General features: G+C 43.1%; 3 protein-coding genes across 12 annotated transcripts in view; 1 reads left to right on the top strand and 2 right to left on the bottom strand.

The window, feature by feature from the left end:
- Positions 1-16: 16 nt before the first annotated feature.
- CPSF7 (cleavage and polyadenylation specific factor 7) overlaps positions 17-20,797 on the top strand; it is a 22,794-nt gene continuing 2,013 nt past the window's right edge. Inside the window, exons 1-10 of one of the 4 annotated variants that reach the window (XM_070782600.1) lie at positions 17-96; positions 719-827; positions 7,253-7,471; positions 8,300-8,403; positions 8,776-8,948; positions 12,013-12,427; positions 12,949-13,067; positions 15,198-15,366; positions 16,010-16,177; positions 17,601-17,612. In XM_070782600.1, coding sequence (XP_070638701.1) covers positions 774-827; positions 7,253-7,471; positions 8,300-8,403; positions 8,776-8,948; positions 12,013-12,427; positions 12,949-13,067; positions 15,198-15,366; positions 16,010-16,172 — 1,416 coding nt within the window. In that variant the 5' untranslated portion in view covers positions 17-96; positions 719-773 and the 3' untranslated portion in view covers positions 16,173-16,177; positions 17,601-17,612. Of the gene's footprint in view, positions 170-718; positions 828-7,252; positions 7,472-8,299; positions 8,404-8,775; positions 8,949-12,012; positions 12,428-12,948; positions 13,068-15,197; positions 15,367-16,009; positions 16,178-17,600; positions 17,613-20,797 lie in introns of those variants that run through there. The other 3 variants (XM_019954746.2, XM_019954745.2, XM_019954747.2) reach the window with 3 other exon arrangements.
- The window catches only part of TMEM138 (transmembrane protein 138), a 43,195-nt gene continuing 33,047 nt past the window's right edge, over positions 10,650-20,797 (bottom strand). For 5 of the 7 annotated variants that reach the window (XM_070782608.1, XM_070782609.1, XM_070782611.1 and 2 more), the window contains one exon: positions 10,650-10,888. The gene's annotated coding sequence lies outside the window, so the exon portion shown is untranslated. Of the gene's footprint in view, positions 10,889-14,902; positions 15,400-20,487; positions 20,610-20,797 lie in introns of those variants that run through there. The other 2 variants (XM_070782613.1, XM_070782612.1) reach the window with 2 other exon arrangements.
- The window catches only part of TMEM216 (transmembrane protein 216), a 19,855-nt gene continuing 9,707 nt past the window's right edge, over positions 10,650-20,797 (bottom strand). The window contains exon 5 of the mRNA XM_019954750.2: positions 10,650-10,888. Within this exon, the coding sequence (XP_019810309.1) occupies positions 10,864-10,888 (25 nt within the window). The 3' untranslated portion in view covers positions 10,650-10,863. The remainder of the gene's footprint in view (positions 10,889-20,797) is intronic.

Raw genomic sequence — 20,797 nt, 5'->3', positions numbered from 1 at the left:
GCCGGCGGCGGGGGGGGGGGGCGGGACCTGGGGCCGAGAGCGGTTCGCGCGCTTCGGGCCTAGTCCAGACTCGCCGCCGCCGCCGCCATATTCCCGGTAACGGGGGCGCGCGGCCGGGGGCCGGCTGGGCCGGAAGAGGGCTCGGGGACGGCGCTGAGGCGGGGAGGGGGTCGGTTGAGTTTGCGACAACCGGAGTTGGCGGGCGGCGGGAGGCGCGGGCCTTTGAGGGAGGGGGCCGAGGGCGTCGGGCCGGGTCTGTGGGGAGGGAGCGGGGCGGGCCTAGCCGGGGGCGAGGACTAAGGCCTGGGTGGGGAGCGGAGGTAGCTGGAGCTCCGGGAGCCGCAGGGACTCCTAGCCCGGGCTGCTTGGGGCCTCGGCAGGTGCGGCGGGCTGGGCCTGCGGGCTTCGCCGCGGTCGTTCTTCGCAGCGCCATCCGAGGGCCCGTAGGAGCAGAGGCCTGGACTTTCTCGTCGCGCCACGGGCAGCTGCGGCGCAGCTCCGGTCGGGCCCGAGGGTGATGGGCAGCGAGCCCCGCGAGCCCCGGTGGCCTGGGAGAGCGAGGGGCGGCGCGAGGCCGGGGGCGGGGCGGAGCGGGTGGGGCCGAGCTCGGACTGCCGGGATGCTGCGTCTCTGGAGACGGGAGGTTGGCAACCAGTGCCCTCCTTCCAGCCCGGGACCCTTATGCCTTGTAACTCTTGCTTCTTTCTGGATACCGCAGTGGCATCTTTCTTGCCTTGTCCGTTCTCCGGGCGCGAGATCTTCCTTCCGAAGCCATGTCAGAAGGAGTTGACTTGATTGATATATACGCTGATGAAGAATTCAATCAGGTGAGGAGTCCTCGGGAACAGTGGGATTTTCCTGTATCAGGCGAGGAATCTCTTGCAGCAAACTTGCAGGGGTCCCAAGCTCTGTCAGTGGTTGAAGATTTGCTCGGCCTGAACACACGTCTGTCAAATCTAAAATCTTCCTCTAGCACAGACTTTCAAGACATATGCCTATTCCGTTTTATGTCAACTAAAGCCTGCAGGCTTAATTTTAAAACCTTTGATTTAAGAGCAAATAAAAATTAGGTTTAATAGAGTGGTATATCATCAACCTGTGGAACTTGCTCCTCCAGGAAGCCAGAGTTGAACGTCAGTCTCCTGGAAGACTGGCCACATTTAAAAATCAGAATTAGGTGTTCTGTAGCATCTACGAAGGCAATGTTGATACGTGTTCCTTTGAGAGTCTCTCAAATGGCAGCTGGAGAAATGTAGTACCCCTTCCCTCTATAAGGCAGTGCAAGTATGAAAGATAACTTTAACTTTTAATGTTAGTTGTTTTCCAGTTGTTTTCAGCCTGCCTTCTTTCAGAAGTAGCTTGACTCTGGTCTTGAGTAGTCCATAGGCTTTTTAATGTTAGTTTTTTAGTAATACACTTTATTGATGATGTAATTGGTGGGAGGAGGTAAAGGTATTGGACAAACCAGTTCAGAAGCAGATAGAGACCCACTCACATACTCTTGAGTTCAGTTTGTTGATCTCTTTATGATATGTCAAGAAAATTATACAGTGATCTCCCTTGAAACAATCATCTCATATACAGGTCAATTCAGAAAAGATCTCAAGAATGTTCCAAAGTCTGTATTTAAAACTTAATATCCTGCCTGGATTATTTTCAGCACTATTCTCTTGAGTAAACTGGTTTTTCCCATTTTCATCTTTCAATGGCTATATGTAAGGACCTATAAAGAGGATTTAAAAAACAAAATCAGGCTAGAGAAGGAAAGCGGAGAAGGCAATGACAACCCACTCCAGTACTCTTGCCTGGAAAATTCGATGGATGGAGAAGCCTGGTACTGGTAGGCTGCAGTCCACTGGGTCGCTAAGAGTCAGACACGACTGAGCGACTTCACTTTCACGCATTGGAGAAGGAACTGGCACCCCCTCCAGTGTTCTTGCCTGGATGATCCCAGGGATGGGGGAGCCTGGCGGGCTGCCACCTATGGGGTCGCACAGAGTCAGACACGACTGCAGCGACTTAGCAGCAGCAGCGGCAGAGAAGGAAAGTGCTCTGATTGGACCCTGACTTTTTTTTTTAACTTCTATTTTGTACTGGGGTATAGCCTATTAACAATGTTGTGATAGGGAAGGGACTCAGCCACACATGTACCTGTTCTCTGCCAAACGTCACTCATATTCAGGCTGCCATAAAACATTGAGCAGAGTTCCATGTGCTATACAGTATGGACCCTGACTGATGTGAAGCAGCAGACAAGGTTTATATATGCCATTATGTGCCGTTTCTTTCACTTGGCAAAAGTTGATCATTTTCCCATGTCTTCTCAGGCAAACTGCAGTTGTCTACATGTGGCTGCTGCTTAACTTAAATACATGAAAATCTTTCTTTAAATTTCAAATAAGTCAATTATTTATGGATAAAAAGAAAGACTTAGCATATTTAGTTACTATTTACTTTCCTGAATTTTTCATATTTGAATCAAGACTCGTACTACTTTTTATGTTATTCTTTTAAATATAAGATAGCAAGAAAAAAGTCTCCTTTAATTCTTTTCTATTATTAATTTTAAAAACATCGTTTCCCCTTAATTTCATTATCTGTGGGTTGATGACAATACTGCTGATGATTCACTCTGGGAAATGGGTAGAACAGGGTCCTAGACCACAGGTCTAGCCACATGTGGTCTGAGAAGTGAGATTTCATAATCTCTTAAGCAGTATAGCTTGTTGGTCATAGACAAGACAGGTCTCATCCACTGAGTTGTTGGTCTCAACAATTTGATCTCTGGTCTCCTCAGTTAAATAGGACTTTTTTGTGTGTGAAATCAAGTAGATGTTTGTACTGAAACGACAATTTGGTACTTGGTTATGTTGAAGAAAGTATAGATTTTAAATGTTTTATGTCCTGGGGAAAGTCAGGAAAGGGTGCTTTTCCCCCCCACAAATGAGTTAATTTTAGCAAAGCTGGTTTTAGTAGAATTTGGAAGCTGCTGGAGAAGTGGTAAAAGCTCTGTTTGACTGGGATTCTTAGACATAAGCTTAGATTGAAGGCCAACAGTACAGATTGTGTTTTAGAATGTTACAGGAATGTTACTAATTCACCCCAACTTACCCCTCCCTGCACAAGAACCTTGTCATGTGTACTTTGCTCCCCAGGGGAAATAAGCACTGTTCCTAGATGGAACCCTGTGGTGCCGACTCCAGATATGTTACAGTGTGTGCTGCAAAATCGTCTTTTGCAGAGCTGCTTCGCTCCTGTTACAGAGGGAAACTTGGAGTTCTTAGGGTCTCTCTCAGGCTGAGGAGAGCAACTCGGAAAGTGACTGAAAGCTGCCGTCCCTGCTGAGTGTTTGGTCTCTTTTCTGTTTCTAGTGCTGAGACGGGCGCTTTGCACAGTATGCTCAGTTTCCTCAGCAAATAGTTACTGAGCTACTTCTGTTTGCTAGGCATCGTATTAGAACTAGTGAGATAAAAGGGGGAAGATGGATTTGTGTGCTCAAGAGGTTCCATTCCTGGTGGTCAACAGCAACGGACGGTGATAGGGAAGGAGAGTGAAGTGAGAATTGTGGAAATAGTAATCACAAAGCCAAGAGCATTGAGCTTTGGTTACAGTTATAAGAAAATTAAGTCACATAGGTTGCTTTAAGAAAAAGCTTTATTACTGTGTCTTCCCTGGTGGCTCAAACAGTAAAGAATCTGCCTGCAATGCAGGAGGCCTGGGTTCGATCCCTGGGTCAGAAGATCCCCTGGAGAAGGGAATGGAAACCCACTCCAGTATTCTTGCCTGGAGAATTCCATGCACAGAGGAGCCTGGTTGGCTGAAGTTCATGGTGTCACAAAAGAGTCAGACATGACTGAGTAACTAACGCTTTAGATATCAGGAAAGGGCTGGCAAGTAGGAACATTGAGCATTCAGGTGGGGAAGTTCTTATTTAAATTCAAAATCGTGCAAGTTCTCTTTTGTAAACCAAGAAGCTTCCTGAGACAATCACAGCTATTCCTCTGCTATAAAATGGAAACTTCTCTCTGGTATTAATTTAGTATTAAATACATCTTTTCTAATCTCCTTGAAATGAAATCCTTAACACCAATGCCTGTAAAATACTGTATTTTTCACTTAATTTGTAGAATTAGATTTTGCTTTAGCTGCATAAATAATCAGCTCACTTGGTAATCAGAAAAACCTCAGGTCCTTACCTCTTTTCTTGTCTTAGCCCCTTGATGTTGCTAGAAGATTTAGATGCAAATACATCTTGATAACATTATTTCTTCAACAAAATCTTCAACAGAATCCTCAATAGGTCTGCCATATGCATCAGAACAGTTCCTCCAAAATTCTTTGAACTGAGGTTCTGTGGCCCAGAGAGACCATTTGAATCTTGTGACAATTTTGCATTCCTTGAATCCTTTTGTATTTCTTAAAGTGGTAAAATAATCCATACACCAGAGTCTTCTGGGATTGGGACTGTCATATTCTCTAAGGAACCCCGAAAGAGTAGATTGTTCACTGAGGCTTACGGTATGGGAAATTTCCTGGTGATACCTTTGATCTCTGAGCTGCCCATGTCTGCATGTTAACTACTCAGTTATCAGCAATAGTCTTTGTATTAAAACGTTTCAACATGCATCTCTGAATCATAGATCATGGAAAGAATGCCACTTTGGTTCCACTGACCGTACAAGATTGTGAGTTTCCTTATTTAAGTTCCGTTTCACAATCCTTGATTAATTATAAAAAAAAAAAAAGTTATCCTGGTTTGAAGTAGTGTTGTTTTAGGGTTAGAGGATTGAAGAGGATCAAGTGGTTTCTAGGTCTTTTCTACACCTTGAACTATAAGAGCAAGTCATATGTAGTGCATGAATAAATAAATGATTTGTCTAGAGTTATGATTGTTTGAGACTTAGACTGTCAAATATTTTACACACAAAATATTGAGTTACTAGCTGTGACTTTCTTCACCTTTTAAATTCATTATCCACCCTGTACTCTCCAGTGTTAGCAGCTCCCCATCATACTCATCTTTTTTTATGCAAGGTCCTTATTTATAGATTTGACTACCTAAGATAGTCTTCTTGTGTTTATTTACCTCCCTGATTCTTTTTCAGGCTCTTCTCTTTCTGAGATTTTTACAAGGTTCAAGCTCTTTTCCTTTGGGCTTCTTAACAGTATCTGTAACATTTGAAGTTATTTACATTATCTTGCTGTGGATGTTCTTCCCTTTTACTTCAGATAAACTGAGAACTATAAGATTGTTTCCAAAAGTTTCTGTTGGTATGTAGGTCTAAGAATGTATTTTGTAGTGAGTCCTCTAGTTGCACTCCAGAATCAGGAATTCTTGTGATGGATTTGAAGGGAGAAAGTTACTGCAGCTTCCGCACCTGAGGTGCATTAGGAGAGATGATTCACCTTCAAGGAACTAAGCAAGTTGCCAAATAAGGTTCTTTTTTTATTCCCTTTGTATGGATCTTTATTCCCATTTTTAAAAGACAGCAATGACATGAATGAGCTATAGTGTCCCTAAAACACTCCAATGTCTCCTTGTATCTGTTTTTTGGCAGTTTCATCTTTAGCACTGTTTGGATGTTTAGACTATTACCTGGGGGGTGGCGGGGGGAAACAACTTGTCTGATCCTTAAAAGATCCTCTCTAAGATAATAACACTGAAAACTCTGAAACATTAAGTTCCCTTAATAGTAGTTCTTATGATTTTAGGAGTTTTGATATGTGTTACCTTGGTCTGCTATAATACTAAAAATGGGCTGACTTGTAAACAACAAATTTATTTCTCACAGTTCCAGAGGCTAAAAGACTGAGATCAGGTTTGTGTTCTGGTGAGCAGCCTCTTCCAGTTGCAGCCTCTGCCAGCTTGTATCCTCACATGATGGAGAGCAGAGCAAGCAAGCTCTAATTCTTACAAGGGCACTAATACATTTCATAGGCTCCACCCTCAAGACCTCATCTCATTTTAATTACCTCTCAAAGGCCCCGCCTCCTAATACCATCACACTGGGGAACAGTGTTTCAATGTGGGTGTGTGTGCTCAGTCATTTCTGACTCTTTGTGACCCTATGGACTCCTCTGTTCATGGGACTCTCTAGGAAAGAATACTGGAGTCGGTTGCCATGCCATCCTCCAAGGGATCTTCCCAACCCAGGGATTGAACCTGTCTGTGTCTTCTGCATTGGCAGGTAGATTCTTTACCACTGTGCCACCTGGGAAACCCTTCAAGGAGGTGTGTTGCGGGGCGCGGGGGGGCCACATTCAGTCTGTAACAGTAATATATAACACAGACAAAAAGTGTATCTCACCTATCTTCCAGAATGCACGTTCATATTCTAAATGGTTAGTGTAATACAGCTTTATGATATGGGTGCTTGTTCTGTTTCCTGAGCTTTATGTTTTAGAAAACTTTGACTGCTTTTGTATATCATTAGATATCTCTGGTATTGTTCAGAGATGTTTCTTATATAAACGTCATGGTAATGTGTTGGATCTGCACGTCATGCACTAGAACGTATAAAGGAAAATCCCCCAATTATTCACTTCCTTTTTATTTTATTTATTTTTTGATGGTTAATAGAAAGATGGGATTATATACTGTGAGCTTTAGAGCGTTATTAAGTAGAATAGTAAGTTTTGTGTAACTCTTGATTTTGGAAATAGTGTAAGATGTTGAAAATTTCATTGGTATAAATGTGGTCTTGGGAAGCTGGCTTCCTGATAACAATAGCAGATGTATCTCTGTGCATTCTTGCTGTGCTGTGCTTAGTCTCTCAGTCGTGTCTGACTCTTTGCAACCCCATGGACTGCAGTCCAACAGGCTCTTCTGTCCTTAGGGATTCTCTAGGCAAGAATACTGGAATGGGTTGCCATGCCCTCCTCCAGGGGATATTCCCAACCCAGGAATTGAACCCAGCTCTCCCATGTGTTGCAGGCGGATTCTTTACTGACTGAGCCACCAGGGAAGCCCTGTGCATTCTTAGTGTGCTTGTTTAATTGTCCTGTACATTTTGAGTCTCACGGTTGATTAAAGCTAGAAACACTACAGACTCCTAATAGGGTCTTAAGAGAAACACCTACATAAACATAATTTTTAAAATTGTTTTACATGGGGAAGTTTTTTGAGTATGACAGGAAGTTTTTGTATGTTTTACAAAGTATTTGACTGTGGATTGTAAGTAAATGCGAGTAAAATAGAATGAACAAAATGAAAGGTTTTCAAACCCACCTTTGCCAATGCCTCATCTCTTAGGACCCAGAATTCAACAACACAGATCAGATTGACCTGTATGATGACGTGTTGACAGCCACTTCACAGCCCTCAGATGACAGAAGCAGCAGCACTGAGCCACCTCCTCCTGTTCGCCAGGAGCCATCTCCCAAGCCCAATAACAAGACCCCTGCAATTCTGTACACCTACAGTGGCCTGCGCAATAGGCGAGCTGCTGTCTATGTGGGCAGTTTCTCCTGGGTGAGCATGGGTAACCAAAAAGGCTTGGGTGGGCTGGAGGGAGAGCACTGGGAGGTGATGGCATTTTCAGAAACCACTGTTGCACTGTTTTGTGCTCTGATGGGGTTGGATTTCTTTTTCCTGGGATCAGGTTGGATTGATCTCTGAAAGAGAACTATCCTGAGGACGTACTGGTGCCGAAGAAAGCAATGATTAAGTGGGTAGTTGCTTTTTCTGCCATCTTGTTACCGCCCCTGACCCTGGGGCTTTATGTCTACCAGGGTCATCTGTGGGATGAGATTTCAGAGTGAACACCTTGAACTCTTGGTGGTCATTAGATGGTCCTGTGATAATGATGGGTGAGAGGGAGCAAAGACCTTGATAGCTGTAGTACACTCGGGGTAGGTGGTGATTGTTGTTTTGCAAAAGTTATTGTGTGACATGTTTTGGGGCTGGTGATGGGAGGTGGTTTTTTCCAAGTTAAGAATTGTATATACTGAGGGGGAAGTTGTTGACAGTGATCAACTCTGGCCTGTCAGATCTCCAACTAAAAGCTGCTAGTAATCAGTGTTTGAACTGATGATCCACATGGCAGTCAGAGTTAAAATAGGTTTTAATATTCTTAGTTTCAGATACGGGGATTGGGGCAGAGGTGGGTGGTTTGCAGTTCTGTCTGGGTGAGGACAATATTAAAACCTGCTCTCATTGACATCCTGATGGCCTTCTGGGTTTCCTTTGGGGGGTCGTGGTTATGACTAGACTCCTAGGTTTGGGGGAAGGGTTTGGGACATTCTGGGGGAGGGGGTATACCTCTTGACATTTCTTCCTTTTCCATCTTGCCGGCCCCAGTGGACCACAGACCAGCAGCTGATCCAGGTTATTCGCTCTATAGGAGTCTATGATGTGGTGGAGTTGAAATTTGCAGAGAATCGAGCAAATGGCCAGTCTAAAGGGTGAGGTCTGGATTTAAGAAGCCCCTTTTAGTTTGTAACCATTGGGATAACAGATCTGTACTGTTACTTTGGCCCTGTAATTTAATCCCTCCCACCCTGGCCCAGTTTACTGCCTTGGTTTTGACAAACCACCTTAGAATGGGGACCTCATTGTGAGGTAGGGGAACATCCATCCATTGAAGGGCAAAGAAAGCTGGTTTCTAATTTGAAATAAATGGTAACATTTTAGGCTGACACTTTTTGTTGTTGATAGTTTTGTATATATAATATAAGCAGGGTATCCTTTGCTTTACCAAAAGTGGAAGAGAATTTCTGTGTTTCTCTCTTGATTGTTTAGTAGATCTCACACATTTTTAATTTTTCTTCCTCAAGGTATGCTGAGGTGGTGGTAGCCTCTGAAAACTCTGTCCACAAATTATTGGAACTTCTGCCAGGAAAAGTTCTTAATGGAGAAAAAGTGGATGTGAGGCCGGCCACCCGGCAGAACCTGTCACAGTTTGAGGCACAGGCTCGGAAACGTGAGTGCGTCCGAGTCCCAAGAGGGGGTACGTGGAGACCATCTGTATGAAAAGGGGGTATTTTGTGGGTTTGTTTTCTGTGCTGTAGGCTTGGTCTACATTGTGGAGGAGTTTGAGGGAGGGTGGTAGTGATTATGGGTGGCAGCATGGCAGTGGGTGAGCTAAAAGTGAGACTTGTGTGCCAGGAGTCAGGTAGTTCAGGTTATGCATTTCTGCTGCTAACTCATGTGGCCTTGGGCAAGTCACTTTACTGTTTAGGGCCTACTTCCCCATTTGAACTGGACACAGTGTATAAAGTTCCTGTCACCTCTGAATTATGTGTTTACTATTTAAAAAATCAGTATATAGCAAATGGACTTACTTGTAAGACATGTTTCTCTATCAAATACTAAACAACCACAGTAAAATACAAATATGGTTACATAAAGATGGCTGTAATCTTGTTATAAACATACATTGGAAGGTACTCTTTAAGGAATCGACTGAAAGAAATGCTGGAGAGTAAAAATTTAACAGTGTTTTTCCAGCATTGACCAGGGGGGTTGGGTACCCTTTTGATTACCTGCTATTTTAGTTTGCTTGGCAAGTGTTTCCCATTAGTAAAGGATGTTGCATCATGCCACATTAGCCTGATGATGGTATGCCTTAAGCTCACGTTATTCCCTTTATTCTGACCCCGTTCTCACCAAGCCATCTTCTGATACTAATTTGGTTTCCCAACTAGGGTCTCCTACTGGGAAGAGAATGCACTGACCAGGTGACACGAGTATTCCAGTCTGCTTGGCAGTTGTATTTCTCATTGTAAATCACAAAATTGGCATTCTGGTTTAAGAATCAGTCTCTTGTGAATTTGAATAGTGTGAATCAATCTCCTAGGGTCCAGTCACCCCTGGGCCACTGTTAAAATCAGTGTCTGAACCTGTGAAACCTGGGAACCAGCTTTGGATTGTCATGACCTCACAAGGTGCAGCTACCCTGCAAGGCCATGCCTGAAACAGCCAACTGCCATTACTTGCCTCTTACTACAGTGGGGGTGATGGCAAAGTTTTGTTACCTACTTTCTGTAACTGCTTAAGTCCTTTTCTCAAAACAGTGCCTTGTGTTGATTGAGTAGTCTACTGGGACCTTGGATAGATTGATTGAAGGTGGAAATATGGTCACTTAACTCTTGCATAGGAATAGCTATGTTCTTATAACTAGATTGAGAGCCTAGATGGAAGTGTTGTGAGCTCCTATTGCTCTGTATTAGAGGACACAACTTTTTTCCTTGATAACATGAATTTTCAGAGTCCATTCTGTTTCAGAGTCTTTGTATGATTCAGCCCTCTTCTGACTTCCGTAAGATGTATAATTTTACATTTATATTGAACACCTAATTGTCCTAGCACCACTGGGCTGTTTACTCCTGGGTTTTACCTTTCTTTGCTGGAATGATGATGGTGATTGAATTGTTTTTCTGCTCTGTCATGTTGATATAATTGGACCCTGTTAATTCACTCAGTACAGCTGGTTGACATAGTCTGCTTAAAAATGGTTGCTACTCTTGGGACTTGTAGCCATAGCTACCAAAAAAAAAAAGAAAAAAACCTTTGCTGATGTGGGAACAGGAGCTGGGAAGGTAGCTAACTTTCAGGGGATTACACTTGCTAGTATTCTTTCTTCAGTTTGAGAGAACTCAGGGAAGAAGCAAGTTGCCATATGTGTGAGACATGAAAAGCACGAGAATGCTGGGGTAGGCACTGGTGATATACTACATTAGAGAAACCAAGGTGGTTGCCAAAGGGATTAATTCCACTTAATGCTTTCATCGGGAGTTAGGGTTTACTAACAAGTTTTTGTTTAAGGAGCACTCTTCTTTTCTCCTCTTCACACTTGTCTCCTAATGGCATCGTTTTACATCCAAGACTCCCAAGGCCATGTGATCACATTCTTCTGTTGGATTTCATATCAGCCAGGCTGAGAGTAGACTATTAAATTGGAAAAAGGGAACAAGTTTAACCCAAGTGACTCAACGGTATCACAGCCATGTTTCCAGCAGTATGCAGACATGTTTTGAGTCCATTTTGCACAATGATATAACCACTGAACCATGATCATGTTCCTAGAAGGCTGCCCTGTGGGGTAGAGGGTTTGGACTGTTGAAATATAGTAGGAATTTCCCAGATTTCAGACATATTTTGTACCAAGCTTTTGCAAGGAGTCCCTGATGTCAGCTGTGTGCCATCTGCTCATTCTATGGGCTGATCTCATATGACCCCTGGTAGCTCAGACAGTAAAGCGTTTGCCTACAATGTGGGAGACCTGAGTTCGATCCCTGGGTCGGGAAGATCCCCTGGAGCAGGAAATGGCAACCCCCTCCAATATTCTTGCCTGGAAAATCCCATGGACTGAGGAGCCTGGTAGGCTACAGTCCATGGGGTCGCAAAGAGTGGGACACGACTGAGCGACTTCACTTTTTTGGCTTATCTCCCACTTTCTCTCATTTAACTTCTAGTCTTCCACTTCTTGTTCCGTGTCTCTTCCTCATCCCAGTTACCAGTTTTGGTACTTGGATGGAAGAAGTGTTGTTCATGCCCTGCCTGTCCCTCCTTTCCTCCAAATTTACTGGCCAAAGTGCCAAGGCAAAGAGAAAATTTCAAATAGATAGCAGGATAGAAAAGGGTAACTATTACAAGCCCAAGGAAAGAGTCCCTGAACTCCTACCAGAGAAAATGAGATTTTTAATCTGCTTGAATCCAGCTAAACAGTAATGAACATATTTCAGCACTGTCATTTTTCTCGTGGGTTATTAAGAACCTTCTGCATTTAAAAACAGAAAACAAATTTAAGGATAATTTAAATGTGAAGCACTGAGAGTTCTAGATAAAGAGAATTCTTTAGCACACAGAATTTAGGGTGGTACTGCTTCCTGGGTTTATGTCTGAACTAGGCTGCCTCTTACCTTTCTGAGGCAGTAGGTGATTTTACCTTCTTCCTCAGCCACCTGTCACCTTCCTTAGTGTGGTGTCAGATGACTCTTGGTGACGGATGAACTTGTCCCATGGTTATGTTTAAGACTTGGGCAGTAACGGTAATTCTTTTTTCTTCATAGGAATACCTCCACGGGCCCACTCCCGAGATTCTAGTGATTCTGCTGATGGACGGGCCACACCCTCTGAGAACCTTGTGCCCTCATCTGCCCGTGTGGATAAGCCCCCCAGTGTGCTGCCCTACTTTAATCGCCCTCCTTCAGCCCTTCCCCTGATGGGTCTGCCCCCACCCCCCATTCCACCCCCACCACCTCTCTCCTCAAGCTTTGGGGTCCCTCCTCCTCCTCCTGGCATCCACTACCAGCATCTCATGCCCCCTCCTCCTCGATTACCTCCTCATCTGGCTGTACCCCCCCCTGGGGCCATCCCACCTGCCCTTCACCTCAATCCAGCCTTCTTCCCCCCACCAAATGCCACAGTGGGGCCTCCACCAGATACTTACATGAAGGCCTCAGCACCCTATAACCACCATGGCAGGTAAGGACTATCTTGTTCCTTTCAAATCTGAGCCAGGCATAGCAGGGTAGACAGTGTGTTAAGTTTGTTTTCTTCTCCCCAAGGAAGTAAGTGAGCACTGAACTATTATTTTCTTTTTCCCTTGTGGAAATTCTGTTGTCATAGTATTGAGTCCTGGGAAATAGTTAACTACCTGTTAGAGAATGTTTTTATTTGGTATTTTGTTTGCATCTTAACCTCTCACCCAAACTGTGTCCTTTGTATCCCCTTTTCAGGTGGTTGATTAAGTTGAGTGCTCTGAGTCACTGTTATGAGTGCTACGAGTGTCTAGCACTATGGGGTCGTGCCAGAATTACAAAAGTATACCACATAAATCCTGTCTTTAGAGAACATGAACATAGAAAACATGTGAACAGGCTTAGAATCATTTCAGACAGCATACAGGAGAGTGTAATTAAATAGCATAGTACTCTAGAGGATGGTAAGATAACGCTGGGTATGGGCAGTCAGGAGTGATCTTGTCTCTGTATTTCTGTGTGCAGCCGAGATTCGGGCCCTCCGCCCTCTACAGTGAGTGAAGCAGAATTTGAAGACATCATGAAGCGGAACAGAGCAATTTCCAGCAGTGCCATTTCCAAAGCTGTATCTGGAGCCAGTGCAGGTAACTCATCCTTAGCTTTGCTGCCTTCTCCTTACTTTCAGTTTTGTCATTTCCATTGGTAAGAAATCCAAGATAAAATTGGAGCACTGGTACATTTTGAAAATCAATAATAACCTGCTTTTGGGCTTTTGGGGAGCTCCACTGAGACTATTTATTTAGCCTGTATCTAGACCTGCCCCATGAAAGCCAACTTGATGCGTAGAATATAAATAACTAATACTATCTCATTGTGGTGTTTCCTGCCTCCTGGAAATCTTGATCTCAGTGGTTGATCACTGGGTCTAGTGTCTGGGTACACCTTGAGTTTTTAGGACTGATGATGATGGTTGATATGGAATCCGATTATATTTGAGGATTGAGGCAGAGCTGATGGCCTCCATGTAGCCTGTCCTGGAAAGAGGCAAATCTATTGGGTGTCATCTTAAGGCATGATACACCCTTACAGCTAACTTTTGCCCTGCTGTCAGTATTAAGTGGCCAGAACCAGAAGCCATGCTTTTGAGAGCTGAGGAAACAGAATCTTTGCTTCCTAAGAGAAGAGTATATAGAGTTCTGATCCAAGTTTCACATTATAACACTAATCATATTCACTTTCTTCCTGTGAGTTTCCCACATGAATGTAGATACAGATTGTCATATCTAAGAAATAACTGTTTTCATCCATTTTCCATAATTTCTCTTTACTACGAAATCTGAATGCAGAGTAAAGACAGAAAGCATGTATATATTCTCTCTGTTTTCCACCGGAAATCTTCATTGACATCTGAGTAAATCTCTTTAAGTTAAAAAGTTAGGTATGCTCGTCGTAGCAAGTCAGATACACAGTGTAAGGAAAAACAGTCATTGTTCTCCACCAGTTCCTTCACATTGAGATGATCAGTAACTGAACCTCTGTCTCCTCCCTTTGTTTTGTTCTCATTTCAGTCATTCAAACCACAGATATCTATTGACTGCCTACAAAACAGGCAAAAATTCCCTCCCCTGGTCGAGCCAAAATCCCAGCATTCCTTGGCCTCCACAGAACTGCAGCTCCTCCAGTCTGTTTCGTTCTTTACTACCCTGCACGAGGAAGCTGCTGGTCCTGTCACTGGCCCCTGCCTGGTTTCATGCTTTCCTTGCATTATCTTGTCCTTAAGGCTCTTGCAATGCAAGAAAGCTTTAGTTAGGAAGTATGGAGGTCCCCACCCCAACCACTAGCCGTGAGTCTGAGTATCGCTCAGATGGTGAAGGAAGGAGCTAGTTCTTCATGGCAGCAAAATTTAAAGTGTGTGTGTGTGTGTGTGTGTGTATGCACACAACATAACGTGTTTTAACTATATGTTACTTCTGTGCATATACATGTTTGGTTATAGATTACAAATAATTCAGACAGAACTGTGCAGTGTTAATAAATGAAAGACTTCTGTACAAGAACTGTCAGTAAGACTACCATGCATCTGAAGTTTCTGTCCTTCAGGGTTGTTTTTTTTTTTTTTGCATATAGCATCATATATGTATAATTTTGATATGGAATACTGTTTCACAGCTTGTCAACAATATTCTGATCATCTATTATACCAGCTAACACCTAACATTTATTGAGCCCTTACTGTGTGCCTGGCACTGTGGTTAAGTGCTTTACATGGATCGCTTTGTTTATATCCAGATTTATTACCTTATGCTTTTTAACAACTATGGAATATTCTGTAGAACCGATGTTCCTTAATTTATATAGTCAGACCCTATTGAAGGAACTTTTAAGTTGTTTCTGATTCTTTAATAAAACAAATGATGCTAAAACAAACATGGTTTAAATTATACACTTGTGAGCAGAAGTTGAAAATTTTTAGAATTGCTAGGTCAAAAAGTGTGCACATTGTTTATTATAATGGGTGTTGTCAAATAGCCTGCAGACAATGACATGCCAGTTTATACATCCATTAGCAGTATCTGAGAGCATCTGTCTGATTCCAGACCATTGGAATATTGGTTCCATACAGTTCTGTACTTGCCGCTTCTGCCTCATCCACTATACTGTGGTTCTGTGGGACAGCTAGTTACTCTTGGTGTGTGTCCTCCTGAGTTCTCCTTTTCATCAGTTAGTTTACTCCCTCTGCTTATCCTTGGCCTTTCCCATCCATCCCCTGTCAGGGGATTACAGTGACGCGATTGAGACGCTGCTCACAGCCATTGCTGTTATCAAACAGTCCCGGGTCGCCAATGATGAGCGTTGCCGTGTCCTCATCTCCTCTCTTAAGGACTGTCTTCATGGCATTGAAGCCAAGTCTTACAGTGTGGGTGCCAGCGGGAGCTCGTCCAGGTGAGTTGATAATTGCTCCAGCGACAGCTAGCCCTGAGCAGCATTTTTCCAGGGGTTGGCAGGGGAAGGAAAGGAACACAGGTATCAGGCAAGGACCTGGCTGAAAGAGCAGACCTAGCCCTCGTGCCTTTAAGGGGAAGAAATTGATCAAATGTTTACATTAATAAATGTTGTAATGTCTGAAATCTGTGTTGGGTGAGGCAATGGGCTTATTTAGGATGGAAGACCAACATAGTTAAGAACGTGGGCTTTGGAGCCATACATTCTTGGATTTGAATTCTGCTCCTAACTATCTGTGTGACCTTGAATGTGAAAGTTACTCAACTTTTGAAGCCTTATTTTTCTCATTTTTAAAAAGAGGACAGTGATAGTACTTATCTTACAGATCTGTTGTAAAGATTAAGTGAAATAAAGCATGTGAAGCTCTTAGCACTGTGCCTGATACATTAATAAGTCTCAACAAATTTGTTCTTACTTTTCTTTAAAAGACTAGTCCTTAAAGAGCTAACATCCTCAGACAGTGGGCCCATGATAGAGTAATAGAAGAGTGGTTTAACAAATAGTAGGAGACACCAAAACACCAGGTTCTTGGAAAGAATGGGGTAGGTCTTCTGAGTGAGGCTGAAAACAGTCTTTCTAATAGGAAAAGACATCGGTCTCGAGAGAGGTCACCAAGCCGGTCCCGGGAAAGCAGCAGGAGGCACCGGGACCTGCTTCATAATGAAGATCGGCATGATGATTACTTCCAAGAAAGGAGCCGAGAGCACGAGAGACACCGGGATAGAGAACGGGACCGGCACCACTGAGAAAGGTGGGATAGAGCCCCATCGCTGGCTTGTTGATGATTTCTTATGAAAGAAAAAATATTGATAGTAAAGGTTTCTCTCCCTCCTTTTAAAGCAGGTAAAGGGGATGGGAGGACTTTGATTTATGTAACCAGAAACTCAGGAGGGCAGATTTTTTGCTTGTTTGTGAGATGTCTCACCTTGAAATGGACCTGAGATTAAGCTATTTTTGCTTGTTTTTTGACTGCTTTCACTCGACATGGTATAATGGCTAAGAACATAGTTTCTGCAGGTTATACATCCCATCTCCTCCAGCCATATTACTTTCTGTTCCTCATTTGTGAGTGAAAATAATAAAACAACTGTCTCATTGGATTGCTGAGTATTCAGTGAGCTAATTCCATATAGAGCATTTAGCTGTCATAGTATCTGTCACATAGTAAGTTCTCAATAAATGATAGCTTTTGTTACTGTTATTGTTACATTTTATTTTTTGCCATGCCAGGTGTGGGATCTTAGTTCCCTGACCAGAGTTTGAACCTGTGCACCCTGCATTGGCAGTGCAAAGTGTTAACCACTGGACCGCCAGGGAAGTCCCTCACTGTTGTTATTTTAACCCCACCAAACTTTCAAAGGAAAAAATCAGGGAAATTGGCCAAGACAGAAAAAAGAAAAGTAAGACCATTGCCTACTTGTAAGTTTTCAAGGTGCAACATTAATAATTTTTTAGTATTAATATCTATTATTTAAAAGATTTTGAAAATCAGGATACTTTAGGAGAAAGCAGATCTGAAAAAAAAAATTAAAGCTTTAGAGGATATGTGGAGTATGTGGAGGATACTTCAATGGCAGGATATGTTTTGGAAAAACTCATTGACAGCATTTTTTTTTTTTTTTCTTAAAGCAAAAGCCAGGAGGGTTGAGGGCAGGGAACTAAATATGTTAACTCAAGTAACTGAAAAGTTGAGGTAGGCTTCTCAGACAGGCTCCAGGTTACATCCCACCAGCTTGGCAATCCCACCTGAAACCAAACTTCCAACAAAGATTGTTTCTGGTACATAAGCAAGCAGGAGCAGTTGTTGCCTCTGTTTCTTTGGAGATCTTTAAAAGTAGTCTAGACTCTGGTGGGGATGGTCTGTTTGTGGTTCCTGAAGGCTGTTGCATGACCCAGGTGATACTTTGGGGTCTCTTGTCAATTTTGTGGTTTCACATCAAGTACATTAGGAAAATGTTCTTGGTTTTGGCCAATTTGGTTGGTCTGAAGTCATGGTAATTGAGGAGGGTGAAGAGTTGGAGTAGTTCTATTTTGTGTTTTTGGGGTGGATACATGGGGGACTGGATGAAGAAGGGAAAAGAAGCCCTTCCTCTTCTGTGAGTGCCTGTCGTTCACAAGCAGTGGCTGGACTACAAACTGTTGCCTAATGATAACCTACCAAACTAATGAGAAAGGAGTCTGGTTATATTCAGCTACTGCCCTCTAGTTTGTTTTTTGTTTTGTTTTGTTTTGTTTTGCCCTCTAGTTTGTTGTTTGACATTGTCTGCCGTAAACCTAAGTGGAGGGATTTCTCTGGTCGTCCAGTGGCTGAGACTCTGCTCCCAATGCAGGGTCCCAGGTTTCATCCCTGGTCAGGGACCTGGATCCTGCATGCTGCTACTGAGACCCAACACAACCAAATAAATAAATGTTTTGTTTTAAAAAAAAAAACAAAAAACTTAAGCAGAGTTGTAGTTGGAAATTATTTTTGTCTTCTTTAGAGAGCAGATATATGGGGAAATGAAGTTAACATTTTTTACCTGCCTCCCTTCTCTCTGTTCTCGTTTATTCCACAGTCTTGGAGTACTTGATATTAATGGAAATCTAAGATACCCCTCAGAAAATCAGCAGTTAGGCTGTGGGTTCTAGATACTTCTTTCTAGATTTTGCAGTAGGTTGAGATTTGAGAAGTGCCCGTATATCTTCCAGAAAAGCAGGCTTCAGGAGAGGTGGAGCCCACAGATAGCTTTGGCCTAATTCCGTCTCGGGGTGGGCAGGAGGGTGGGTTGAGTGGGTCTTTTGATTGAGTCCTTCCCTGCTGTAGCAGTAGCAGCACTTCGCTGTCTTGTTGGAGCTAGCACAGTTGCTGGTGTTGCTTGTAGGTTCAGTGTCAGTCACCACCCTCCCCCATTCCTGCAGCCCACCGTGTGTGTCCTTTGCAGCTAGCTAGGACAGGAGTGACCAGGGAGGTGTTACTTGATGTGTGCGACGCATGGGGCCACACTCAGCTTCATAGTCGGAATGTGTAACTGCACATCACTGTTCTTGGTGGCTTTGCTCGTCTGACAGCCTTTGATAGAGAAATTGTGAGATCCACTGATGATTTGAATTTTGGGGGTTGAACATGTGAACCTGAAACTTTAAAAACTGTCATCTTGCTTCGTTTTATCCACCTGTAAAATGGGAGTTTTCTTCCATTATGGGATGGTTCAATTTGGATATCTGAAAAATCCTGTAACCCAGTAGTTCCCAGAAAAACAGCCATTTGGCTGGTGCAGGCCCATGACAGATGAGGAAAATTAACTCTTGAGATAGGTTTCCTAGTTCCCCAGTTTTCCTAGTCATCCTTTAGATATGTTGGTTATTCCATCCGGATAATTAGTCTCATTTATCTTAAGAACTTCCAAGCTCTGTGTACAGTGAGTGAGTGAAGTCGCTCAGTCGTGTCCGACTCTTTGCAACCCCGTGGACTGTAGCCCCCCTTTTAGTTATTAAAAAAAATAGTATTTATACTGTATGGACAGGTGTTCCTGAGAGCAAAGGATATGTTCCATCTAGAGGCAACAAAAAACAGCAGCCTTTTTTTTTGTCTGCCCTTCCTCAGGATGGCCTCAACCTCTGAGGCTTAAAGTCTGATTGACCCACTTTGGCCTCAATCTATTCAAACTTTACCACCAAAATGGAGCCATAACCTCTAAGTGGGTGATGTTCAGTTGACCCTTGAGCAGTGTAGGGGTTAGGGGAGCCAACCTCTGTGTAGTTGAAAATTCGAGTGTAACTTTACAATCAGCCCTCCCATTTCTGTGGTTTCACATCCACAGATTTCAGCCAACCTCAGATGGTATAGTACTGTAGTATGAATTTATTGAAACAATTCTCCATATATGTGGACCAGTGCAGTTCAAACCTGTATTTTTCAGGGGTCAACTGTAGTTTACTTCTGGTGCGCTAGTTTTCCTCTGAGTCTTTGTTTTGTAGGAGCAGTTTTGTAGGAGCAGTTCCCAAATCACATCTCTTTTGTGGTATATGTTTGTATGCTTTGGAGTGTGAGAATATTCTTAGGTAGTCTGTGGCGCTGACTTTTTGTAGTTGTTTTAAGACATTATCCTCTTTGATGTATATTTATTCTTTCTTCATTGCTGTCCTCCTGAGTGAGTGAAAACTGAGCATTCTGTTCAGTTTTGGTCTAATGCAGAGATTCGGAAACCCATGTGATATGAAATTGAGAAGGCATTGAGGGCTTTCATTCTCTCGTATAGTGATTGAGGAAGGTGCTTGCATACAGAGGTGTTTAGAGAAGCCAGAGGCCATGGCAGAGTCTGAGGACCCCAGGCTGAAATAGTGCCATTTCAGAGTGTAGAAGGATCAGGTAGCTCACAAGTGTATTTTTTCTTTGGCTAGCTCCTCCATGTGCACACATTACGGTTGAGCCTTTATGTATAGGCCATGTTGCCAGCTTAGGCACTAGTTTAAATCTTCAGCCCAAATTTCATTCCCCCTGTTGCTTCTCACCATCAGTTCTATCTTCTATGGTAAGACGGCCAGGCCACCCCCTGCAGATCGGTATTACAGCACTGGAACTAGAGCTGTGTACTGGGCACCTAAAGTTTGGTCAAGATGTGCAAGTGATGTAACAGTGCTTTACTGTTGAGCAGTTCTTAACTGTGCTTTTAGTTTTCTTGGATGGTGACTGCTGATTGTTTTCTTTGATTTCCATGCTCTGCTTTCTGTTCTGGCCAGATCACTCCTGATTGGTGTTAGAGTGCTTCTTGGTCCCTCCCCCACAGCTGTCATCTGAGGGAAGACTTAAAATCTCTTGAGTTTTAGTACAACTTAGAACATCTCTGGCTGTATGTCTATATCTATGTGTATGCTTTTTTAAAAGGAGAAAAGTTTAGTTTTTCCTGTATAAGTGCATGCTCCCTGCTAGGGCCTCTTAAGTATTTGGGGGTTAGTGGATTTGGTTATGTACACGCTTGTTTTCTTACCACTGTACCTCCCATTTCCAGATTTTTCCCCTTTCCCTTAAGGTAAGCTATGACTTGCTCAGAATAGATTTTCTGAAATAGTATTTAAACTCACCATGCTCCTTTACAGCAACTTTTCTTGAAATGTAGCAGTTTCCATACTTTTTCTGCCAAAGTCCCCTTGCCAGTCAGACTGCTTTGATTCCTCATTTCGTTGTCAGTGTTCTTCCCTCTAACCTTAAAGTAAGATGTACTCCTTTTTCCTCTATTCTGCTCCAGCCATGCCCTCACTACTCACAGTGCCAGACATTCCCAGACAATTCTGTTTTTTACTTTCCCACATGTGCATTCTGTCTGCATCCCCTACTTCATACATTTTAACTTTAGAAAATGCCACTATAATTTATTATAAGCCCTTGTTAATC

This window comes from Bos indicus, chromosome 29 (assembly GCF_029378745.1).
Source record: "Bos indicus isolate NIAB-ARS_2022 breed Sahiwal x Tharparkar chromosome 29, NIAB-ARS_B.indTharparkar_mat_pri_1.0, whole genome shotgun sequence".
Lineage (NCBI taxonomy): Eukaryota > Metazoa > Chordata > Mammalia > Artiodactyla > Bovidae > Bos > Bos indicus.
The sequence above is the reverse complement of the archived record's forward strand: the minus strand, read 5'-3'. Positions and strand labels throughout refer to the sequence as shown.